Genomic DNA, 18,593 nt, shown 5'->3' on the forward strand with positions numbered 1-18,593 from the left:
TCAAAGTCACCTGTGAGACTTCCTGTGTTTCAGAGTACACAAGCACATATACATACCATTGAGTTACAAACTCTTTACAATCATTGGCCAGGGGCTCTCTTTTTTTTAAAATGCCCATACTACAAATCAAACATCAGAAATCAAATCATTATCAGCCTCACCTTTTTGGCAGTTGAACTTAATGAAATTTCTCCAATTCAACACTCTCAAAATTGCTACTCCAACTCCCCCACCAACATGCCCTGAGTGCTGTTATAACAATACACAAACATTTCCTTTTATGTTGTAGCAGAGTTTATTTTAATATTTTGTACAACTAGCATTGGTCTCCAGTAATAAGTTATAACAAGTTTACATAAGCAAGATGTTCCCCACCCTCCAAGGAAAGGAATGTTCAGCTTCCACCACTTCTAATTTGATGAGGAAAGAGGGCATGACATTACTTGAAAAAGAAAAAGTGAAACCTAATTCATGAACAAAATTATCTTGAACAGTTCTTGGGATTAGCTATATATACTTGGATTCCATAAACAAGTGCAGAGGCCTCGCATTCTAAGACTCATTTAAAAAGCACATTAATCTAACTGAAGTTTTTCTTTCATTTTAGGACAGTTTTTTAATTGATGCCATAATATTCTGCTGTATTGATATATAGTTTACAATCTAGTACAAATAGTAAATGTTTGTAACAATTAGATTTTTCTAAAAGTTAATCACATCTACAGGTCTCATTTCATTCAACTGTTCCACGTTTCAGTTCCATGTTTTGAAAGGTCTTTCATTTCTTAATGTGCATTTTGTTTTCAAAAACAAACAAGAGAAACTGACCTCAACAGATATTCCCTTTAAGTAACAGACGACACATAAAACAAAAATATTTTAGAACCCTTCAGGTAGCAACAACAGAGAGTGTTCCAGGGCAGAACCCTGTTATATATTATGTAAAAAGCATTCCAAACCTAGTTCTTCAACAGCACCCCAGACAGTTACCTGTACCATTTCCCCTGGCTTAATCAGATAACCAAAAAAAATGAAACCAATAACTTTTAAAAATTTCATCTCATGTTCATACACAGAGAACTCAAAGATATGCCCGAGATTACATGATTCAGATTCTCTAACACAGACAAATTAAAGGTTTGTACAGATGTTTCCCTTCCCCTTCCCTCAAACAATAATCCTGAAAAAAGTTAAGATAGCTCTGTGTAGCTTGGAGAAACAAACCAAAAAAAGAAATAAAGTTTTAGTACCAAGGCTGGCCTCAGGGCTTAGAGGTTAAGATGTTATTGCCAGGTTGGAGGCTCTCTTTGCATTTTTCATTGTGGAAGCTGGCAGTTTCCTAGACCACTGTTGAGCTTTCAGCCTCTGTGGAAAGCAGCTGCTACAGCACCTACATCTACGTCCTTAGGACACAACTGATTGAGAAGGCCGTGATATCAGATTCCATGAGTAATGTAATGCTGACAAGTTTGTGAAAAATAGTTTTTAGAAAAATGAAATGGGTGAAAACTAGGCACAGTAGACCTGATCCAGAACTCCTGTCAGAGGACAGTGAGAGTTTTACTGCTCTTGGCTGTAGGTGGACAGAGCCCATACCTGGATATTTGGCGGGTTGTTTGTCTTTTAAACACCCAATTTAAGTCAAATAAAAGGAAGCCTTGAATCCTCAGTAAAACATTTTGGCAGAAAAATAAAATCTAGACCCAGGAAGTTCAACATTGTTTTTCATATTACTTTGAAATTCTCATTTTACAATATTAAACACGTTATGACTTCCTAAAGATGAATTAATTTTTCTGCATCAAGAGGAAGATCAACCCAGAAAATAGGTTTGCAGTTCCTTGTTAATAGGGATCAGGATTTGTGGCATAATAAAACTCATGGGGGGCTTCTTTTTGTCACAGAAAACAAATGAAAATTGCTCTAGCCATGGAAACTTTCTCCACATCCAAATGAGCCTATGTAACACTTTCTTCCACAAAAGCATCCCGAGATGCTTTATAACACTTGCATGCATGTTGTCTCGCTCTCAACAGAGGTTGTTCTGATGCCATGTAGTGGTTTTTCCTTTAAGAAATTATATCCCAGTTTAGAAAGAAGCCAACCTTTTGCTTTGTTTAACAGGATTTTTTTTTTTTTACATGTTCGGTATATACAACCTTTAAAATACACTTAAAAATAGCTGCACGAATTTTATATCTCATTGTATAAGAGAAGTGCAGTCCAGGCAGACCATGCTTCTCAATATGTTAAAAAATATAAATAAAACCCAGCCAAACTCTCTCCCCTCTGGTAGCCACACTGGCCCGGAAGGAACAGTTTTAAAATGGGAGTCTTTCACAAAACACGCTACCTACAAATTCTCAGGTTAGTTTTCTCAAGCACATCTATCAAATCTTTCCTTATGTATTTGAGATCACACACAGCCATCTTAGCAATGAAATCTGTTGCAACATGCATGTGTGAACTGCCCAGTCAACCAACTCCAACCCTGAGGATTTTTCTGGCTTGATAGAAAAAGGAAATGTAACAATTCCTGCAGTATAGCTGGTTCTCCAGATCACAATTCTTTGTTTTCCTGGATGTTTCTTGCACACGCACCCACACTTTATTTCAAGTTCATCTTTCCCTCTAACCAACGTGCAGATTTCTTCTCCAGATCTTCCACATCTTGATGTCCCAATGAAACAATCAATGTTATCCATCTAGAGGTTTTCCCAGGTAGACCAAAGTCACCTCTGTGTTACCATACACAGCAGACACCGCTGGATATAAGCAGGCCTTTGGCAATCCTCTGAATGCAACTCCCAAGAACTCATAGCCCCGCTCAAAGGCTAATGTCTTGTCTTCCATGTCCAAGATGACTCGAATCCTCTCACCAATCTGCAAATGGAGATAGGAAGAAGAGTTAGGCAATATTCAAAGGGAGACCAATTAAAAGGGAAATAAAACAAATATTAGCACATAGACAGTAGAACAGGAGACCTTAAGAGAAGGGCATTTTTCTGTTTCTCAATAAAAAATTAATTAATTTTTCTGTGGGAATGTCAGTTTCACTGATGCTCACAAGATTCTGTATAGCTGTACTGAAAATTTCAAGTTAATAATCACAATGCTAAATACCCCAAATGTGACCCTTCACATGTGACTGATCTGGCAGTAAGAATTAATACACTGCATTATATCTACTTCAGTGTTCTGCAGTATGTGGCTATTTTGTAATGGCCTCCACCCTATATTTCCCATGACTCTGAATATAGCTTTCATTATGATAAATAGGTAAAGCCTCTGCAGAGAAATTTTAAAGCCACAGAACTGGTTTTAAGAAAGTAGGTGCCATGTGAACTAGGTGCTGGTTTTAAGAAAGTAGGTGCCGTGTGAACTAAAATACTTTTTTTGCCAAGCATGCACTGTGAACATCAGCATTACGCTCTTATTTACTGATAGAGCAGGAAATTTCAAAACTATGTGTAGACTTTTCCCATTTGTTTTTGCCAAAAGAAAAAAAGATATGAGAGTAATAAACGTTGAATGCGCCAAGAGAATCACAGATCAGCATATAAACATGATATTGCATGTCAGTTCATTTACCTAGAGCATGATTTTAAATTTAAATAAGTACACAGCTCCCAACAGCAAGCAGTAACATGATATCACACAAGCTTCTATGTTGTGGAAGAATCAAGTCATCCTCAAATGTAGTCTCCTTTAACCTCTAACTTGTAAGAGGGCACTTAATAATGTACACTTTTTAGTATTTATTTTATGAAAAGAAAGATCTCACAGGCTTTACTTAATTCAAGCTTTCTTTAAAGACACATCAACTTGAAATCAAGTCAATTTAAAAACTAAGATCAAAGCAGTTTTGTCTATGCCATATCCTTGAGTTTCCATGACCATTGCTATAGTTTTAAGTTCTTCCCCACCCTCTTTTCCTCTTAGGCTGCGAAAGACCAAAACAAGGAAAACGGACCACACAAAGTAAATAGGTAAAGTGACTATACATAGTGCTATCAAAGGCACAAAATTAACTACAGAAAAAAGTCTGACCTTTAAATTACAGTAATAATATGATTTTTTTTATGAGTAAAACAGACACATTTTAGAGAAAAGTGCAATTTTTTAAATTTAAGTGCCATTATACAGATCATGTTTGCTATACCATTCAGACAGCTAACTTAACTTAGAGTGGGGACTTAGGAATATTATATATAAATATACATTAAACAATGTTCACCCACTAAAATGCAGCCATAGCTGAAGTGGAACATCACAGAACAACACTACATAACAGTGTAAGTGAGGAATTATAGTGTATTCAATTGAAGCTGTACTGTCAGAAAATCTAGCAAGCAGAATGTCATTACCCGAAAGTGGAATTTGGCCAAAGCAAAATACCACTATTTTGGGGGGAAAAGGTGCCACACATACTTTAATTATGGCAAGTTATTTGAACATCAATATTATGTCTTATCCAAAAGATGTTCCCTCTAAGAATATCAATTATTGAATAAACGTCACTTCTGCATCACTCAGGACTTCCTTGGAGAATTCCTATCCAATTACTGACTAGACTCAGCCCACTTAACCCTGGGATGCACCAAAAAGACATAATGCTTATCAAACACAGCCCCGTTAGTAGTGAACAAATCCCTGGTTAAAACATTTAGAATGTTCTAGTACCTTTTAGAAAAGAGGTTGCTGCCTTTCAATGAACTGTATGAATGCAGGATAATATCAGATAAGATTTGAGAAAAGAAAGGTACAAGATTAATTTAATTCTAACTGGAGGAGACAACGTAGGATCCAGAATCTGTACACCATACAGTGATGTAATCTAAAATAAACCAGTAAATTAGAAAGAAGATAATAAGGTAAATTCTTCCCCTCAAAAGGTAAACATATTATATATGTTGCCATGTCAGACCAGTTTAGGAGATAGACTTCATTGCCTAATAAGCCATAACACTGTTTTTTAATATGTCCCTTTTCTATTATAAAAATGTCTTTTTCTTGACCAACAATTCCTGAAGGACAGCTGTTTACAGATGTGTAGAGCCTCTCTAGCTGGTGCTTAGTCTTACTCACCTGGTATTTTGGTGCATTATTGCACTGTGGAAAACTGCCATTCACTTCTCCATTATGTAGCAAATTATTGTCCACCAGATTCCATCCCCAACTCTGGTCATCACTGCCCAGCAGTGCTACATAGCCCTGACACTGCATGGGAGCCCGTTTTGTGGCAATGCCAATTACTGCCACTGTGCCAAGAGGCCCCTCCCACCAAACTTCCCAAGCATGACGACCCTCGCTGAAACCAATCTTGGTCCTTGCCCCATCTGTGCTCTGAGCAATGGGGTTCCGGTGCAATGTAAATCCATTTTTCTTGATGTACACATTCCTGGAGCAGTCATTGGTGCTAAAAGCATGCTGAAAGGCCCGTACCTAAAACCACAGAAAGAGAGATGGGATTTCTGAGTGGAGGGAATAATCATAAAATGAATTAATTCGTTAACATCTTACGCCTCATTCCCACCAAATTTCCAACTTTTAAAAAACCACAGTGTAGAAGAAACGCGAAAACGTGCAGGATCAGAGGTGACAAGTTCCTGAGCTCCCAAGGGGTGCTCGACTCCCCCCTGCTCCACCCCTTCCCCCAAGCTCTCACTTCCAACACTTCCTGCCTTCTCCCCCACTTCTTCCTGCCCCTAGTCCTTCCCCCCCACCCAAAAGCTGACTGTGGCAGACAGGAGGGCTGTGGGGGAGGGGAGGAAGCTTATCTGTGGGGCTACCAGTGAGTGCTGAGCACCCACTATTTTTTTCTCATCAGTGCTCCAGCCCTGGAGCACCCACAGAGTCAACACCTGTGCACAGGATAGTGGGTTTACTGGCTGAAGACCCTAGAGAGTAACGAACCAGAGTATCTGGGCCCCTGCCAGAGAGCAATAGAGAGGACTGAGGGGAATGGTAGGAAGTGGAGGGCACCTGTAAGACACGCAATTAAAAGTCCAGTCTATATTAGGGAAATTTTTCAAATAGTCAACCCGATTTCAGCTTCCCAGGGCACAGCAATGGAGACAGCCTGCTGGCTGTGCAGAGTATTTTAATCACAGCTGACCATACTTGCTTTGAACAGCTGGCAGGACCAATGGCAGCAGCTTAAGACAAGCCTTCCTTGCAAGATGACAATTCAGCAACACCAGATCTACTTGCCATTCTCCAACAGGGGGATGGAAAACTGGGGGAGGCGCAGTCAGGGAAAACCTGCTCTCCACAGGCCAGTTCCATTGTCAAGGCGAAGGTGAAGGGTCATTTCAGGGAGTAGATAACGGCTCTGGCAGCGCTGGGGCCGGGACGGCGGGTGCGGCAGGAGGGTCCCTCGCTGCAGTGCCCGGGTGGGCGGACAGCGCCGGCCGGCCGGGGCGCTCGTCGGCCCTGTCCGTGACCCCGGCGCCACAGCCACCGGGCCGGCCAGCCCTTGCCCCCGCGGCGGCCGGGAGCCTGCGGCCAGGCCCCGCTCACCTTTGCCCTTGATAGGTGGGCACGTTGCAGAGATGTCAGTGCGCCAGCGCCTCCTCGCAGGCTGCGGGCGTCCACCCCCCCCCTCGGCTGCGCCACCACCTCGCTGTTCTCGTCGCCATGCAGGACGTGGGTGCCACAGCCGGCATACCAGCGCGCAGCTTGCGCAGCTCCGCAGCTCCATAGGAGAACACCAGCTCCAGCACCCCGCCCGGGCAGCCGCCAGCCTGCCCCCCGCGCCGCGCCGCCCGCCGCCATCCCCCCAGGCGGCGCGCACCGGCCACTCGCCCCTCTTCCCGGCGCCGGCGGCGGCAACAGCCGCCGCCGCCCCCTCCGCGAGACCCCCCCGGCGGCGCGAGCCGCCGTACCAGCCCCTGAGGCGGCACCAGCCGCACTAGCCAGCCTCGCGGGAACCGGCAGTACAGTGCGGGGCGGCGCGAGCTCTTTGCCCTCCCCCGACTGGGGACAAGTGCGGGCGGAAGTGAGCTCTGCGGTTGGGCAGGAGTGGCACAGCTGAGAGCCCAGAGTGCCGCAGGTTACCCCGGCAACAGAGCCGTAAGCGATGCCCAGACCACCCACCCCGCATTCTCCGCAGCAGCTGTCACTGCTACTTTGTACGAGGAGAGGTTGGCAGCCGGAGCGCCATGTTGGTTAAAGGTAGAGCTGGCATAGGATCTCGGAAGCGCATGCGCCGCAGCGTACGCTAGTTTGGCCGCAGAGGACACAAAGTACTTTGAGGTGACGTAATTATGCTGCGCCGGAACAGGCGCGTCACACGGGAAAGCTGGGTGCTTGGTGTGGTTAGAGGTAACGCGCCCTCCCCTCACCCCGCAGTACGGACGAGAGCGAGCGGCGCGGTGGGAGCTGCCTGTCCCCGGGGCCTTTCCTCCAGTCTCCCTCCCCCCCGCTAGTTACCCACCGGGCCTTCCCTCCGCGCACCCTCCCTCCCCGCCGGCTCATTCCCCTCCAGGCCCTCCTTCCGCGCCGCCCCCCACCCGCCGGCTCATTCCCCGCCGGGCCCTTCCTCCGCGCACCACCCCCCCCCGGGTCATTCCCCGCCGGGCCTTCCCTCCGCGCACACACACGCCCGGCTCATTCCCCCCTGGGCCCTCCCTGCGCGTACGATCCTGCGCTCATTCCCTAGAGATTTCCACCCCCCATGCTCATCCTTCCCTGCTCTTTCCCCCAGCCACCCCCGATCCTCCCGCTCATTTTCCCCTGCCCCGGCCTTCCCTCTAGTCCGCTGCCCACTCCCTCCCAGGCCTTCCCTTCAGACCCCCTTCCCGGACCTTCCTTATGAGCACCTAGTCCGCTCCTTCCTTATAGCTATTTCCCTTCCCCCACATGGGCCTTTCTGCTAGCTATTCCCTTCAGCCACCCCGCCCCCTCCCCATCCGCCCCACAGACCTTAGTTCCAGCCCTCTCCCCCTCATCTGGGCCTTCCTTTCAGCCACCCTACTCATCCTACCCCTGCTTGGGCCTTCCCTCGAGTCATCCTGCCCAGATCTTCCCTCCAGCCACCCTGTCCACGCCACCCCCCTCTTCCCCCCCGCTAATCCTCCCCCTGGGCCTTCCCTGCCATCCCCCCTGCTAACCTCCCCTATGTTGTTCTCCTCTCTCACCCCCTGGGCCTTCCTACAGCCACCCCCAAACACCCCCTCTTCCTGGTGTTCTGTTCAGCCATACCTGCCTGGGCCTTTCATACAGCCACCCCTCTTCCTGCTTACCCCCTGGGCCTTTCCTACACCCACCTCTGTCCCCAGTCACCACCACTGGCTTTTATCTACAGCCACTGCCACACAAATGCACTCTCATCCATCCCATGGGGGGAGGAGGGGAGAGGTTTGCATACAGCTTCCTCTTGCTCATCCTCCCCACCCTGCCACCAGAGGGCTTTACCTATGGTTGCCACCCTCAATTGTAAGCATGCACTCCTGCCATTTCCTACCTCTGCATGCACAAAAGGAGCTTTGTTAGATGTGCTGTGTGCTGTACAATTTAAAAAAAAATCTCTCCTGCCAAGAGTTTACAATTTAAAACCATTAATATGTTTAACAGCATTGATCCTTGCCTCCACCACAAAATTTGAACAAATCATGTTTGGTTTAAAATAGAGGTGATGCTTCTTACCACACTTTGGATTGGGATGCCAAATTGCTGACATATTTAATATATTGTGTTGTTTCAACCATAACATGTAAAGCTGTTTAAAAAGGCTCAACAATTTTAGGCCCCAGCCTACAATATGATTCTCATAGGTGCCAGAGTCCTTCCAGGTGGATCCAATTGCAGGAGCAGAGCCCTAGACATACTTGCTGATGACTCCAACTAATAAGGGTAAACATGGTCATCAAGCACATTAGCTAACTTGAAATTTACTGAAGTTCAGGCCTTGGGAAGTCTGGACCAGCCACGGATCTCCACAGTAAAGTAAATGCCATGTATAAGGAATTCAGTGTGGTTTTATAGTTCTCTTTATATCCTACTTATACTAAAATGTAAAATATTTTACAGACCTACATTTTTAAAAAATGTGTGGGTTTATAAATACTAGCAAGGTGGGTTTTTTAAAGAAACTACACACTTTTGCAAAGTGGCTTCCTTTGCCCCTATAGAAGGGATTATTTGGCAGTGAGGTTCCAGGACAGGTGTACCAGCAGACTGCGGGCAGTGGTGTCACACAGAAGAAGCTGGGAACTGGTGAGATCTATGGTTTAGGACCTAATTCTTATCAGTTGGGTCAAACAAGCAAAAAGTTTTAGCTTACACAAGTGGTGAATGCCTCCTCTGTTGGGGCTTCCTGCAACTTCAGAAAAATGATGAACACAGTTTTTTGCACATCACATTATTATAGTTTTAGATGCTGGTCTCTCTTACCTGAAAATTCAACAGCAAAAGCCAAAGCACCAAAGAAAGTTCCTCAACCTTTTCTCTCGCAAATGCTCTGAACCACAGGTTACTTCCTCGCCTCCTAATCTTATATTTAAACCTTGTTCACTTCATCCTTCAATTAATTCAGTTCCTCCCAACTCCGACAATTTACATCATTCTGCCTTCACCCTGGTGGAGTCCTTTTTACTTTTCATTTCAGTTTTTCCATATCTCATCTTTGTATGTTTCCTTTCTACTTATGCGGGCAGTGCTGTATATAGCTAAGCTATTTTCATTGTTCTGCTTACAGTGATGATGTTACTTCATGCAAACCCCACCATTATCAAAATAAGCTTATTGTTTAGGAAGAAAAGAACTTTGTCTTACACAGCAGCTTTTCTTACTCTAGGTATCTGTGTGACTTACAAAGCAGTTCAGTGACTGTGTATTCAGAGGAAGCAGTTATGCTCTAAATTGTAGCTTTTCACACAGCTTGGAACATAAGAATTTATTTTATGAAAAGGGAGTGTTAGCTAGGATATTAAGGCTTGGTCACACTAGGAACTTATGTCAATATAACACCACACCCCTGGATGACAGTTAACAGACCTAACTCCTGGTGTAGATAGTGCTATGTTGACAGGGAGGCCTTCTCGCATCAACATAGCCACTGCCTCTCGAGGAGATGGAGTACCTACAAAGATGGGAGAAACTTTCCTGTCAGCGTAGGTAGCATCTTCACTAAATGCTACAGTGGTTCAGCTGCACTGCTTCTACTCTGAAAGTGTAGACAAGCCCTGAGATTTTCCCCCTACTCTTTTCAGTAAGTGCTATAGAAAGTTTAACTTATGTGCTGCGATACAACCTAGATACCCCAGTCAGAGACTGGGACCCCATTGTGCTGAGCACTATATGCACATAATGAAAAGACAGTCCTTGCTGCAGGGGTTGCAGGTGAAGTAACTTCCACCTAGACAGCTACTCAAGATTAGCAGTAGGTGAGTTAGTTTAGTTCATGTACCGGACACAGCACTTCTCACAATAGAGCAGCAAAGGGATGATGCAAAATGTCAATACTGTTTGAGCCCAAGTCCCAATTAATGTGCTTACCTATACAGGTGTCTGTTTTACCTTAGGGACACTAGCATCTCATCCAGTGCATGTTACTGTGTCAGCCAAGCGTGCTTGCATTCTTAATTTTTTACTGTAGTAGGAAAAACCCTTCCCTAACATCAATTTGTTTTCCTTCACAGACTCCCTTGAAGTATCATGGCAGTCAAGTGGACTACTGGACATTCCTCTTCTGTATTGTGCTTGAATGTAAACAAAGAAGGGCTGGTAGCTTCCGGAGCAGAGAGAGGAGAACTCACTATCTGGAATGAAGAGGGGATTCGTTTAGGACAGATACAGCTCCCAAGGACAGATGATGTCACCTGTGTTGTGTTCTCTCCCACCTACCCCAGCAGGCTGTACACCTCCCATGGTGAAACCATTAGCATGTTGGATGTCAGATCCTTTAAGGGGCCAATTGAATGCTTTCATGTGAACGAGGAAGAGATCAATTGCCTGTCAGTGAATGAGACGGACAGTGTCCTGGCCGCTGCAGATGACTCTGGGGCAATAAAAATTATGAACTTGGAAAACAAGAAAGTCAGCCGGTCCTTGAGGAGGCATTCAAACATCTGCTCCTCTGTTGCCTTTCGACCTCAGCGCCCTCAAAGCCTTGTGTCTTGTGGACTGGACATGAAGGTGATTTTTATAGTAGATTATGGATGACGGCTAAAGAACTTAAATATCAACCAGATGCAAGTAATTAGATATTTGCTGTACTTGTCTTTCATTGTAGGATAGTTAATGTGGCTCTCCAACACTCCTAATGTGGTCACAGCAGTGTAGTAAGGATGTTCATAATGCTGTTTTCTGCACAGCAGTTACATTGTTTCTATTGTTGCCTTCCTTTGTTATAAAAGAGTTGGGAAAGCAGGAATTAGGGCAGTGATACTGGGGCTCATGAGCAGCAAGTGGCTCTTTAATGTGTCTCCTGCAGCTTTTTTTTCAGTACATATTAAAATACGATGATTTCATTATTAATGAATCAGGATGCACTTTTAGTATGTTATTAACCAATTTTAGTTGATAAAATAATACTTAGTCACTCATTTTGCTGTGATAATTATTTAGATATATAAAAAATCCCAAAATATTTCCCATCATGCTGTTTAAATATGAATATATAGTATTATAGTAAATGAAATAATTGATTCACACTATGTTACCCAAGAGTCATAATTGATCACTAATTTGGTTCCTGAACCACTGAGGTCTGTGTGTCACTGAATTAAAAGTATTCTGTCAAGGGGGTGGTGTGAGAAGTGGCAGCAGAGCTAAAAGAAGCAACTAGCCTAAGACAGAGCGGGACAGCCCTTGGATAGTTGTGGCTGAGAACTTCAGTCTATTGTCAGCAAACAGACCACAGGTCAAATCACCCAAAGCCTAAATTAGCCAAGACTCAGAGGGTCTGTCTGGTGTGGAGAAAGGGGATAAATCATGACAGGGTGGCTGTAGAGAGCTAGCACCACATCAACTAGTATTGTTTTTCTTTATGCATACTGACTTTTCCCAGGGGACCAATTAAATATTGCAAGCAGAACTTTGAGAGTGGTTTGTGAAAAGTGCTAACTTTTGATACTACTGTTCTGACATTTAGTACAGATTAGTTAAACACATGACTGGTACGTACAGTGATAACAAGGGGTTTGTTTAAAATTCCATGTGTTATTTCTTTGTTTGAATAACCTCTTGAAAGCTTAAATGAAATCAATTACTTTTTTTAATTTGTCCTTCCTCTACCTCACTTCAAATTCCAACTTTTATTTTTAGTTTACTATTTAGGACTAGATTTTTTTTTTAACAAAAAATATTTAAATGTTACTGAATCACAAGGACTTTGCAAAAAGATTGGGGGAAAGTCAGTTTGGGGGTATACTAATCCTCTAATGGTAAAACATGACTCAGGTTATTCTTTGAGCATAGACATGCTGGGGTCTGTTTTTCTTTCTTGAAGGCATAATCCACTGGGGACTGATACAAACTTAATGCAAACAATATTCCAAACATTGCAATACCCAGGTTTTGATAGCTTATTAGGGTGTAGTCCTGCAAAGACTCACTCATGCAAGTAGACCCCTTGATGTTAAAGGACTACTTTTGTATATAAGGGCTTTCAGGTTCAAACCCTGATACTGGATGCCTATTTCCAGGATATCCTGAGGGATGGAATACACTTGGGATGGGCATAGCCATCTCTACAGGTCACTGCTATTTTATTTATTTGCCTCTAAGTTTTGAGAGGAAAAAAAACAGCTTTTATTGTTCCTCATATGACTTTAGCTGCATATATAGTTATTTCCACTAGCACTTCACATTTGTCATGTTCTAGTTGAGGTGGTAGTGTTCTTTATAAATCTCAGTTTTAGAATTCATAATGTAGCTGTAATTCAGTAAGGGTTGACTTTTTGGGTATGGCTGCACTTGAAACTTCAAAGCGCTGCCACGGCAGCGCTTTGAAGTGCGAGTGTGGTTGCAGTGCCAGCGCTGGGAGAGAGCTCTCCCAGCGCTGCACGTACTCCACATCCTGATGGGGTTTAGCTCCCAGCGCTGCGGCACTGTTAACACTGGCGCTTTACAGCACTATATCTTGCAGCGCTCAGGGGTGTGTTTTTTTTCACACCCCTGAGCGCGAAAGTTGCAGCGCTGTAAAGCGCCAGTGTAGCCAAGGCCTTTTATATAATCGTTAAGATTTGGAAACCTGGTTGCCTAAAGTTCCTAAATCTATATGTAGGTACTTTTGAGAAATAATTTTCAGAAGTGATGAGTACCCAAAAAATCAGTTGAAGTTAATGGGAGGTGTAGGCACTCAGCACTTTTAAAAATCAGGCCAATTAACTTTACACACCAAGTTTGAAAATTTTGGCCGGAATCTTGTCCTTTTATGTGACTTTTTCGTCACATGCTGGGAGTAGGGTGGAGGAAGAGAACAGATGTTTTGCAGTTTCTGAAGCTTCCTTGTGCTCCTGTAGCTCAGTAACATCATTTGTTTGAATTACCACCTAACGCGCACACTAATCCTGTTGGTGGCTCATCCATAATTCTGACTTGCAGTACTGGAAGTCAAATAATGCCCCATTTGGAAGCATATTTATTGCAATATGGGGATTCTGAAGGTGGTAGAGTCTTACTAAATTTTATCATCTGGAGATGTGTTCTCACCAGATTATGATACATTGTATTGTCTCTTCAGATAAGTGAACTCAAATATTCAGTGAGGTGAGTATGGAATTTGAGTTGTGGTCCCCTCCCCCCAGCTGATAATGGGAACCCAGGCAGGTAAATCCCTGTGTGCTGTTTTGGAAGTTTAGGAGGTTACTGTTGAAGGGCCACTACCTGTTAAAATTGTTAGTGTTTCGTTTTTATATTTTACTCAGCCTGGCTAATGGCTGTCTCCAGTCAGTTTCATTTCTCATGCGCCAGCGCAATGCTACACTGAGGGTAGCAAATACTGTGGTGTGATAAATTGGGATTATATCTGTATAATTCATGGATTGTGTGTGAAATTACAAACCCTATCTGTCTGTCAGGCTGCAAACTCCATTTTGGACATGCAGCCTTTTGACTTCTCTATGGTGTACTTGCTTCCATGTTGGGTTAAAAATTCCAAATGTGGAGGCAGAACAACAGTACAAGGTAGTTGACTACTTAGGACTACCCAATAACAGGAAAACTGTTCACTGATCCTAGCCCAGAAGACTGGTCCTAGCCCAGAAGAGCTGCTTAGCGGGGGAAGTCATGACAACAAAGTCACTTGACAGGCGTTTGCCCTCATGTGGGGAAGCTGGCAAGGGTGTTACCTAATGGGGGAGGCTGAAGTTTTGAGAAGTGCAGAGGATGGTGTGCTCAGCTGGGGTTGGAGGCCGTTTACTGCAGTCTGAGGGAGAGAGCGCTCACCCTGCAACACCATGCCTTCCTGGACCCTGACTGTACCCCAAAGAAAGGGCAAGCTAGAAAGTGAGAGATCTTCCCATTTCATATGTATGTTTGTGTGATCTGTGGCCTCCTGTTCTTTGTCTGTTAAAGAGCAATTGTTCTAGAATCAGTGAAAAGCCTGTCTACCAGTATATGTTAAGCATTCACAATTTTGCCCCTGGAAGAGTTCAAATATAATCAGAAGCTTCACACTTTGGGTCAAGTTCCGGAGAGGTGTGTTTAAGTATCAGGGGGTCTGAAGGATCAGTGCTGCACCTAGAGGGCCTTAGGCAGCTGGACAATAGGTACCAACACTCAGAAGGAGGTGACAGATAGAAGGTCTGGCCCCCTGAGGGTCAAGGGACTCAAAGATTTGGGGCAGTGGCTGGACTCCATTCAGGCTCCAGGAACCTGAAACACCCTGGGGGTCTAGAGCACAGAGGCTTGGATTCCCCTGAACTGTTAGTATGTTGTTATAAAAATTGGTTAGTTCCTATATAATGTTTTAAATACGTTCAGCATTATCTACAGAAGTCATCAACCCTGCTATGAAGTAGGTGTTCTCCCTATTTACAGAAAAGAAAAGAAAATGGGTCACCAAAGGTGGCAGAGAAAGCGTCTGTTCTGTTCTCATTCCCCATTACCCTGGTGTGTTCCTTTTTCAGTTACATAGTTAAAACTGTCAGTGTGTCATGGCTACTGCTGCTCAGATGCCTCTGAAAGCATTCAGAGTGGTTTCTTCACCACTTCCACCTTCTCAAGGGTTGAGTCTCAACTATCCAAAGGAAGGCTGTTTCAGCAGCTGTAGCGCTAAATCATTTTTTATGGTTTGATTTGAAGGTTATGCTGTGGAACCTACAGAAAGCTCGCCCACTGTGGACCATGACCCTGCAGGAGAACGAAGCAGAAGGAGTGGAGCAGCAATCAGCTGGCCAGTTCTTTAATCCTCCCCTAGCCCATTCTCTGTCTGTTGCAGCATGTGGCAATGTCTTTGGTTGTGGAGGTGAAGACGGTAAAATCCGGATCTTCAGGATAACAGGTGTCAAGTTTGAACAGGAGTTGGGATTTAAGGGTCACACACTGGGGGTGTCACAGGTCCTCTTTCTACCAGAAGTATATTGGCTGCTTTCTGGGGGAAATGATGGAAAGGTGTTACTGTGGGATGTCAGCAATGAAGCTGGGAAGCAACTGAAGAGTCCTGTGAAATCCATCCACAGGAGGAAGGCCAGAACACCAGCTTCCACTAAGAGAGATGGAGAGCCCAAAGCAATGGTTGCAAATGAACATGCCAGAATTTTACCAAAACTAAGCATAGAACATGGAGAGAAGGTGAACTGGATTTCATATGCAGAGATCAAAGGCTTCAGGAAGGTATTAGTTGCCGATCAGAGCAGCTGTATATCTGTATATCCTCTGATTGAAACTTAGACACACATTGTTTAAGGAAATCTTGGCAAGTAGCTAGTTTTTTGGGCTGTTGTGAGCTGGCCTACCTGGTTCTCTACAGAGCACTCTCCTCTTTTTTTACCATGGAGAGTAAACTTCCTGTAGCTTAAATAATTCCCAGCTCTCATGCATGTGTAGAAGTGGCCAGGAATTTGCTGTGGCACATTATGCACATAAGTAACAATACTTTTATCTTTTTCAATAGTGGCATATCTTCACTGTAAATATTTTCTTGTGGGGTCAGAAGATGGTGCATCTTGAATATATGTGTGACTTTGTTTGAAATGGGTTGAGAGGAATTGCAGGCTCAAAAATGAGCAGACACTGAGGCAGCCTCATGTGGCAGATTGTAACATTTTATGTTTCAGTCTGCAACCATTGTAAGAAAGAAGGTATTCAGTTTGGGAGAAAAATGGTGGCCTTTTCTGTAAAAACTAAATCAATGGCTGTGGTAAGCTTTGCTGAAGGTGTAATTGACTGGAGTCCTCCAAAACCCCTGCACAATAACAAAACTACTGATTTTCCTGCTTTGCCTCCTTACCTCTTTAGTTCTTTGCTTTCCCTATTTCAACATCTCTGGCAATTTAGGCCTGAATTAGACATATACTCTCATTATCTGAGCTGCAGCAACTGAACTGTGGGTTGCAAGCATGTTTGAACTATTTTTAATTTAATATAGTTAAGAATAACTACTGAAGGGGTTAAATAGCTAAATTGATTTAAACTTCATCATTAAGTGAGACTTTCAGACTGGAACAACATTAGGGGGTGGGGGGAAATGTTAACAGCTATTAACTTGGCTTGTCCTCTGATTTCATGTTCGAGAAGAAGAAAATCTTTTAAATCTGTTTCAGTAAAAGTTTTCTCTATCACTGTGCTACTTGTGCTCCTGCTAGCTCTTGTATGACTATCCTATGTAACCCTATATGCTGTGAAAAATGTGAAGTTGAGCATTTTATAACTTAAATGCAGAGTATAATAAAAATACAGAGGGCCAAATGCTGCTGTCTTCCTTACACACATAGTATTACTAATTTCAAGGGCTTCTTGCATGAATAGGGAAAGCAGGCTCTTGCCCTAGGTGGATTGTTAGCTTACAAATGTCGTGGGGAAGTGACCAAATGTGAATTCTGTGCCTTTGAAGTTATTTAATAAACTCTTGGCTTTTATGGGATGTGCAAATAATTCAGAAAGTTTATTTTCCCAGGATGTCCTCTATCACTAATGTGCTAAAAGTATACTACTGTACAGTTTGGAAACTAATCTGACTAATTAAATTATTTCCTTCTCATTGTTTATACATGTAAAGGAGCGATCTTTGCCAAAAACACTGAACTTTGAAGTATTAAATCTGACATTACTAAAATAAAGTTAATTTGTGTTTGTCAATTAGAAGCTTTTTTGGTGGCAACCAGTAAGATAATGGGAGAGATGGATCGTCCTTTTATCGTAAGAAAAGAGCCAAACTGTAACTAAAATACTTAGGAGACATTCCCCTCTGGCTACCAAAACAATCCACTATACATCGGTGACGTTGCATTCCATATGCTTTATGAAAATATGCTGAGTGTGAATATAATGTAACTGGAATATGCTTTATGCAAAAGGTCTCTTGTAAGGTCACTGCAAAGCTTATCTACTGAGTATGTTCATCCTATTTGTATGAATGTATCATTTCTGTGTCTTGAGTTAGGAGAATAAGATATAAACTTGTGTTACTGATGTAAACATGTTAAGTGGAAACCATTAAGGGTGCTTCAGAATCAATCACTTGTAAATGGCTGTTTACTAGTAAGCCTTCCTGTATTCCTGAGAGTCAGGCCGGAAAGAATGGAGACTTGGGGTCTCACAGGACATGTGACCATGTCACCTGGTACTGGAATCCATCTTAAACCTGGTGCTTTTCCATTGAGAAGGAAGGGTGGAGACCCAGAGAGACAAAAAATTCCCACCTGGTGCCAAAGCCATAAAAGGGGGCTGCAGTCATGAGAAATCCCCTTTGTTACCACTTGAGCTGGAACAAAGGGCTTGGCTACACTTGAAACTTCAAAGCGCTGCCGCGGCGGCACTTCGAAGTGCGAGTGTGGTCGCAGCGCCAGCACTAGGAGAGAGCTGTCCCAGCGCTGCGTGTACTCCACATCCTCTTGGGGTTTAGCTTGCAGCACTGGGAGACACGCTCCCAGCGCTGCGGCACTGTTTACACTGAGGCTTTACAGTGCTGTATCTTGCAGCACTCGGGGGGGTGTTTTTTTCACACCCCTGAGCACGAAAGTTGCAGCGCTGTAAAGCGCCAGTGTAGCCAAGGCCTAACAAGAATTGTACCGGGGAAAGGATTGGCCCCAGACTAGGAAGGAGTCTAGTCTGTGAAAGAAGCTTATTGGAACATCTCTGAGGGTGAGATACTACCTGTATTCAATTTCTTAATGTAATGGCTTAGACTTGCATGTTTTGCTTTATTTTGCTTGGTAAGAAGTAAGCTGTAGCCCACAAAAGCTTATGCTCAAATAAATTTATTAGTCTCTAAGGTGCCACAAATACTCCTGTTCTTTTTGTGGATACAGACTAACACGGCTGCTACTCTGAAACCTGTTATTTTGTTCTGTCTGTTATTGCTTGAAACCACTTAAATCCTATGTTTTCTGCTTACTCATAAACAAAAGTGATTTTATTAAGTGCAAGTGATTAATACCTGGGGAAGCAAACAGCTGTGCATATCTCTCTATCAGTGGTATAGA

General features: G+C 43.6%; 2 protein-coding genes across 5 annotated transcripts; one reads left to right on the forward strand and one right to left on the reverse strand.

Annotated features, from left to right (window-relative positions):
* Positions 1 to 271: 271 nt before the first annotated feature.
* FBXO45 (F-box protein 45) lies at positions 272 to 6,777 on the reverse strand. Its single transcript, XM_075068625.1, is given in 7 exon segments — positions 272 to 2,883; positions 5,089 to 5,445; positions 6,519 to 6,617; positions 6,619 to 6,651; positions 6,653 to 6,701; positions 6,703 to 6,725; positions 6,727 to 6,777. Coding segments are annotated over 7 exon segments (798 nt in total). The 3' UTR covers positions 272 to 2,697.
* WDR53 (WD repeat domain 53) lies at positions 5,806 to 18,393 on the forward strand. 4 transcript variants are annotated; one of them, XM_032806023.2, is made up of 3 exons: positions 5,806 to 6,301; positions 10,644 to 11,139; positions 15,253 to 18,393. In XM_032806023.2, the coding sequence occupies exons 2-3, from the start codon at positions 10,660 to 10,662 to the stop codon at positions 15,838 to 15,840; spliced, it is 1,068 nt and encodes a 355-aa protein (XP_032661914.1). In that variant the 5' UTR covers positions 5,806 to 6,301; positions 10,644 to 10,659; the 3' UTR covers positions 15,841 to 18,393. The 4 variants fall into 4 exon arrangements, with proteins under 4 accessions (XP_032661914.1, XP_032661882.1, XP_074924725.1 ...); XM_032805991.2 differs by lacking the exon at positions 5,806 to 6,301 and adding an exon at positions 6,955 to 7,326; XM_075068624.1 differs by lacking the exon at positions 5,806 to 6,301 and adding an exon at positions 7,355 to 7,376.
* The last annotated feature ends 200 nt before the right edge of the window (positions 18,394 to 18,593 follow it).

Source organism: Chelonoidis abingdonii, chromosome 8 (assembly GCF_003597395.2).
Source record: "Chelonoidis abingdonii isolate Lonesome George chromosome 8, CheloAbing_2.0, whole genome shotgun sequence".
Lineage (NCBI taxonomy): Eukaryota > Metazoa > Chordata > Testudines > Testudinidae > Chelonoidis > Chelonoidis abingdonii.

Coding starts and splice junctions, on each gene's coding strand:
- WDR53 (XM_032806023.2), top strand. CDS start 10,660: ATGGCAGTCAAGTGGACTACTGGACATTCCTCTTCTGTATTGTGCTTG. Junction 11,140..15,252: donor CTTGTGGACTGGACATGAAG/GTGATTTTTATA, acceptor TTTGATTTGAAG/GTTATGCTGTGGAACCTACA.